This window comes from Barbus barbus (assembly GCF_936440315.1).
Source record: "Barbus barbus genome assembly, chromosome: 28".
Lineage (NCBI taxonomy): Eukaryota > Metazoa > Chordata > Actinopteri > Cypriniformes > Cyprinidae > Barbus > Barbus barbus.
In genome coordinates, this window is record NC_136756.1 from 17536730 (window position 1) to 17543413 (window position 6684).

A 6684-nucleotide genomic window follows, 5' to 3' on the forward strand; every position below is an offset into this window, starting at 1 on the left:
TCAGTGACGGATACAAATGACTACTAGGTACATCTGCTGGTTTGTTAAATGAACAAATACCAACTAGGAGAAGCATAACAACTGCAATGTCCAAATTGAAAAAATAAATGTGTGCATCTATGTGTTTACGTATCTGTGAATCTGTGAATGAAGATTATAAGGGGTGACAGAGCAAAACCTTTTATCCGCCGGTATGAATTAATCCAGGGCATTATGAGGACAGAAACTCTCTCTCACTCACACATAAATACAAACAATATGCTCCATCCCTGATAATTTCACCCTGATTAATAGTGCGGATCAGGATGCAGCTGTAACTGAACTCAGCAAAAGCAGAAGACTCTCAAAAGAAAATATGTCAAAAAGCAATGAACATTTTCACCTTAAAAATGTAGTGAGAAGACTCACAAAAATCAAGTCTCATTCTAGCAAATTTATTTTGGTTTATATAATAATTTAAAATATACATTGATGACAGATTGTTGGACAAATCAGGGTTATAGTTAGCAAGACAGCGATAAAGAGAGAGATGGTTCAAACAGGAACAGACAGAGAAAGGTAAAGATCATTTGCAAAAATAAACTTTCATCCATCCTGTATTTTTTTTTTTTCACACCCACCTCCAATCTCTCATCACATTCCTCTGATTTGTGAGTTTTTTTCTGTGATAAACACTTGCAGACAACAAAACTGTTACACAAATGACAGGACATTTGTCATTACTCTTAATACGGTAATCAAGAGTCCAATATTTGTATGTGGGCGACTGGGCATGTTAAGAATAGTTCATCCAAATCCAAAAAAAAATAATTCTGCCATTATTAACTCAGACTCATGTCGTTCCAAACCTGTATGACTTTCTTTCCTCTAAAGAACACAAAAGATGATATTTTGAAAAACATCCTGGCCACTCTTTTCCATGCGATTAATGAATGGAGACTCTTAATGTAGACTGAAGCTTTCAAGCTTCAAAAAGACGTAGGTGCATCATAAAAGTAGTTCATATGTTCATATGATCAACTCTTCCGAAGTCATACGATATCTCTGTGTGAGAAACAGATTGAAAAGTAAGTTGTTACTCATGATTTATGGTGACCACAGTCTTCAAAAATTCTCCTTTGGCACTCCATGGAAGAAAAAGTCATACAGGTTTCAAACAACATCAGGGTAAGTAAATGATATCAGAATTTAGTTCCAGGTGAACTAACTGATCTGGGATGCATAGCATCCATCCTGCAGAAACACAGACGTCCGGGAAGAACAAGAAGGCTTCCATACTGACGAATATTGGTGTTAAACTTGAGGCCATTACAGACGGTGCATTTAACATCAATGACGCAATCTGTCAATATATACCCACCAATAGTTCCATACACACACACACTGACTTCATAAACTGGGGCAACGGTAACACCAATCAGTTGCCCAAGAGCCAGAGAGTGCTTCCTGTGGATGTTGGACGGCATGAATGACAGGGAGTAGTCTATTTTACCGTGCAAACATTCTAGAGGGGAGGAGCCACGACAAAACAAGGTGGATAAAGATGTGGTCTCCGAGGGGAAGGGTGAGAACCAAGCTGTCTCTAAGGGGACGAGCACTTGCAGAGCATTGCTAGTAAACATTATAATTAACAAAATGTTTCCATTGCACGGTGTGTAGCAGAATGACTGCAGAAGGCGGAGCCACTGCTTTTCTCCAAGGGGTGGAGTCCCCACTCAGACAGGGGGTGTGGTTTGCTGCCATAGTTACTTGCAGATGGTTTCTAGGGCATCAAGGGTTCGTTTGATGTCTCTGATCTGAGCAGCTAGAGCATGTATAGGTTGCATGGAGCGATCTAGCTCCTCACAGCGCGCCATGAGCGTGTACATTCCCTGGAAACACATACACAAGCACACACACAGATCAAAACACAAAATAAAATTTAAATTAAAACTCGCCTGACTTGATAAATATAAAAGTCACTCTCACCTTTATGCTCATGTCCACTGACTCTCCCAAACTGTCCACAGAATCTCTGTAGGTCTGGATATAACCCACACTTAAAGCAGTCATCTGGAGAAACACAAGATTTTAATTCATATTCAAAGCAATATGTGCATAAATGCATAAGTGAGTTATAAATGAGGGTTGCATACATAAAAAGTGAACCCAAAAATTATTTGGGCAGTGAAAAAGCTATCAAGTTTTAAAACCCTTAAAAATGTTCTGTATTTTGCCACAAATTTAACCTACATTGTGATTTGATCTTCCTATAACAAAATAAAGAACTTAATTTATATCTACTACTGTTCAAGCACAGACACATGAAATGGGTGAAACCATTTATAATGGTATAAAATATTTATTTTTTCAGATAAATGCTGTTTAAACCTGAAAAATATATAATTGTTTCCACAAACATATAAAGCAGCATGACTGTTTTCAACATGGATACTAAATTTTTTTTCCAAATCAGCATATTATAATGATTTCTGAAGGATTCTCTGACACTGAAGACTGGAGTAATGACTGCTGAAAATTCAGCTTTACCGTCACAGGAACAATAAATGCCTCAGAACTGGCTTTTCTGTAGTAGAGGTCTGTGAATCTAACAGTATGCGAATTGGCCAGGAACCAGAACCAGAATAACATCAGTGGAAAAAGGTAAAGTGCGAAGTTGAGGGGAATTGACTTTATATATTCAATAAAAATCACCTTGAGACCATGTGGCTAAAAACTAGTTCAAAAATGGCTAAGAATTAGGAACAGCACAAAAAAAGGAACAGCACCATTTATTTGCAAGCTGCACTGGTTTCGGTTTTTTGAAATGCGGATTAAGTGTCCAAATATTTTTTGGGTGGCTGTATGTGATCCAGGGTAATACTCACATTCTGTATAGTTCCATTGAGGCTTCGCAGCATCAGTTCTACACTCTGAGCCACATCCTGTGTGTGTTTGTGCAGGTCTTCCAGCACTGACGGGTCAATGGGCGGAATATCAGCCGGCCGACGCAAAGAGCCACGACCATGTACCACAGGCCCAGAACAGTCCGCTGAAGTAGCCACACACAGATCAAATATTACTGGTACATTACATGACAAATTATAAACAATTTTTTGACACCCTTATATACTCACAATCTGTGTCCAGACTCAGCCGCGAGCTCATTTTAATCTTCTGTTCAAGATTTTTGGTGATGAAGTGCGTGAGATCTCCATCATGGCTGACGGTTCCCTCCAATTCGAGGGCGCTGGATATGGTAGCTCTGCGTCCTTCCACCTGTCCGCCTCTAGCCCCGCCTCCTCGTACCCCGCCCCCACACGCCCCACTGATCTCATCCAGGCTCTTACTGTCCTGCATGCCACGCACGACTCGATCTCGCTCTGGCACTGACCGCACACGCACCTCCGCCATCACGTGAGCCGGGCACGGAGAATCGTCTAGGTCTGGCAGCAGAGGGGGAGTGGCCTGGTCGGGAGGAGGGGCTGGAACAAGAGGAGGGGCCTCATCAGGAGAAATGGAAACATTTGGCTGGACTTCATCCGAAGAATCAGGATTGGCCCATTCATCAGGTTCAGAGCGAGTGGGAGGGTGTTCGGTTGAAAGCGTACCAACTGGCTGTAATTTGTGCAAATCAGTTTATTCAATAAAAAGTTCAAGATAGACAGCAACAAATATTTCAGTTACACAAGTTGGACAAAGTTCACTATTATTATTATTTCACTATTAATTAATAAATGCACTGAATTAAAAGTATTAATTTATTGGAAATATTCTTACAAATGTAAGATTTGATATTTTATTATTAACATGATGTTAATCATTGTTATATATATATATATAAATTAGTATTTAAAATAAGTACAAAATCATACATTTAACTCAAATGCAATTTATGGACATTATTGTTACTACTATTATTATGTAATTTGTGGAAATTATTCTAGATTTTTTATTATTATTATTAAGTTAGTATTTATATTATATGTAATTTAATTGTTATATATACATAATTATTATGACTTAATTAAACAGAGTATCAAAGCATAGATTATATTTAGCTCTTTAAATAAAAACGTAAAAACGTATTTATTGTTCATTATTTTATTAGTTATTAATTGTATTATTATTATTAATAATAGGTTAGAAAGTTTTTTTTTTATGATTATTTTTATTAAGGTTGCAAAGGGGTGGAAACATCCAAATAAATCATGGAAAGTTTCCAGAAATTTTCCACCCCTTGGCAACCCTATTAATAATATTAAGTTTTAATTACATTATACACCAGTATTTAAATTGAATGAGTACCAGCGCACATCTTTGATCTAACCCCTTACCTGTACAGAAATAAGAGTCTCCTTTTTTTGCTTGCTCTCTCCCTTGTTGACATTGTTCACCTCTCCATCACTTGTCTTTCTCTCATCCTCCTCCCCCCTCCATTCTTCCCGTTCTTTTTTAGAGCGGCCCTGTATTAGCGCAGTCTCACAGGAGTGAGTGTCTTCATGCGAGCGGTCTTCAGTAGGAATATGTGCACATTGGTTGTGCTGAACCAGTGACTCCGAGTGATCTGTGTGTGACTGGAGTGTGTGTTTCTCTCTACATGAGTCCATGTGGTGAAGTGCGTGTTTGAGAGTCTCTGACAGGACAGGCGACCCCTCGTGAGGCTCAAAATCAGCCCCATCCCTGAACTTTAACCCCTGGGTGGCGAATCCATGAGGTCTTGACAAATTTGAGGCCTTGGGAGAGTCAGAGGTGTCCACGCCATTGCTTGCTTCTTGCGCATCTTGACCAGTCACAGAAGAGCAGCTCATCCCTCCACCCGCTGCAACAAATCATCATCATCACCATTAGTGATATAAAGCTAAAGTTAAATGTGATGAAAGACAAATTCTTATTCAAATTTGCAACTTATATTTTATGCCTGAGTTTGCATGGTATTGTATGGTAAATACACCATAAAAAGAGTGTGTGATTTTAATAATTTTTGAAACATTGCATATTACAAAAAAATTATTTATTCCCCCAGAAGGAAGAAAAAATAAAATAAAATAAGGCACTGAAAATGATCTGTAGCAGCATCATGAAATGTTTCTTCTCAAACTACATCATGTGCAAAATAATATTAGACAACACTGCATATCCAATCCATTTGAGACAACTTTTAGTATCATTAAGACAATATTACAGTTTTTAATAATATTCTAAAATAGTTTTATTACAATTTAAGTTTTCCATTCATTTTAAAGTTTTAGTAATTTTGTTAGTAATTTTTTATTTTTCCAATTTCCATAAACTTGATTAATTATTAAGTATATAATTATATATACTTTATTATTAATATACATTTTTACTTAGTTTTATTTATTTTAGTACAACAAGTTAAACTAACTGAAAATGATAAATAGTTACCTTGCCAGCTGAAATAGGTGTATGTGTTTTTATATAGATTTTTTTCAATGAACAATTAAAGCATCAAAAATGTTTTATGGTCTCAGTTTTATTATCAGTTAACTATAATAACCATGCTTTAAAATCAGTTATTCGTTTATTCTTTATTTATTAAGGTTCTGTTCTGTAAAATCTTGCAGGTTTCACTTCACATAATGTAATTATACACTGCCTCGATCCGTTTCCTGAGTCTGTTTTGACAGCTGTCAGTTTACTCGTTGCTTATCAGTTTATTGGGATATTTATTTACTGACATAAGCAATGAAACCTAAAAAGATTTGATCTAGTGATGAAGTGTCTCTCTAATGACAGAGAAACTGAAATCATATGACGCCGAGATCACCAGCAACAATGATTTGCGTGTCTTAAAAATCATGGCGCACAAACATCGATACTCTCACAAACATTCAGCATCACAACCTGACAAACCAGACGCAGATCAACCAAACAATAAATATGGTAATAAACGGCTCAAGGAAGCGACTGTGGTCACCTGTCGTTAGCTTTAAGATAAGCTTTAGCTGTAATGCATGCCTCTGAATTCGCAGTTATTCTATCAGCGAAAACCCGCAGCCTTAAGACCATTACTGCTTGAGTTTGGGTTGTTTTGTCATGTTTCAGATGCACGTAATGCAATAGCGGATTTGTTAAGTTAAATATTTACCTGGAGCTCTTCGCCCAGGATGAAGTTTGCCAACGAAATGTTTGTCGTACTGAAACACAACGTTGACTTTATAGTTCCGCATAACATGCAGAGACATCTCATGACATAAAACACGTGCGTAAAATTGCGCATTTCGCGTTTTTATATACTCACAACTTAATGCAGTTTATCAGCGGGCTGAGTTATAGAATTAATAAATTATAAACATATGGTTAATTATTCATTTCTTTGCACAAAGAGAGATGTCTAGACAGCTTGTCCAGATAGACGTGTAGTATACAGATTTCACCGCAAGGGGCGGTAGACGCCGCGGATTGATTCCGCTACTGGCGCTGCTCTCTCCCACGTCCTGTTCAGTGGACTTTGTGTATTTTTACCCTGCTCTCATTTTATAGGCTGGAATTAAATGAATTGTCAACCACATCAGCAAAACTTAGGTCAGCTTTGACCCTGTCACAAAACCCTGACCAAGACCAAAACCTCTAAGGTCCTGTTATTATCCAAAAAAAAAAAAACTCCCCCTGTAATAAAGCCCTCTGAAGTAGAGCCAGTGTAATGCTGTGAGTCAGTCTTGACCCTTACTTACTCTCTCG

General features: G+C 37.6%; 1 protein-coding gene across 1 annotated transcript; it reads right to left on the reverse strand.

Annotated features, from left to right (window-relative positions):
- Window positions 1-414: 414 nt before the first annotated feature.
- On the reverse strand, window positions 415-6381 carry LOC306848129 (uncharacterized protein). The gene is made up of 6 exons (XM_079382496.1): window positions 6092-6381; window positions 4317-4801; window positions 3117-3597; window positions 2868-3031; window positions 1969-2052; window positions 415-1871 (listed from the first exon to the last, which is right to left on the reverse strand). The coding sequence occupies exons 1-6, from the start codon at window positions 6186-6188 to the stop codon at window positions 1746-1748; spliced, it is 1437 nt and encodes a 478-aa protein (XP_079238622.1). The 5' UTR covers window positions 6189-6381; the 3' UTR covers window positions 415-1745.
- Window positions 6382-6684: the final 303 nt, after the last annotated feature.

Coding starts and splice junctions, on each gene's coding strand:
- LOC306848129 (XM_079382496.1), bottom strand. CDS start 6,188: ATGTCTCTGCATGTTATGCGGAACTATAAAGTCAACGTTGTGTTTCAG. Junction 2,053..2,867: donor TCAATGGAACTATACAGAAT/GTGAGTATTACC, acceptor GTGTTTCTCCAG/ATGACTGCTTTAAGTGTGGG. Junction 1,872..1,968: donor CAGTGGACATGAGCATAAAG/GTGAGAGTGACT, acceptor ATGTGTTTCCAG/GGAATGTACACGCTCATGGC.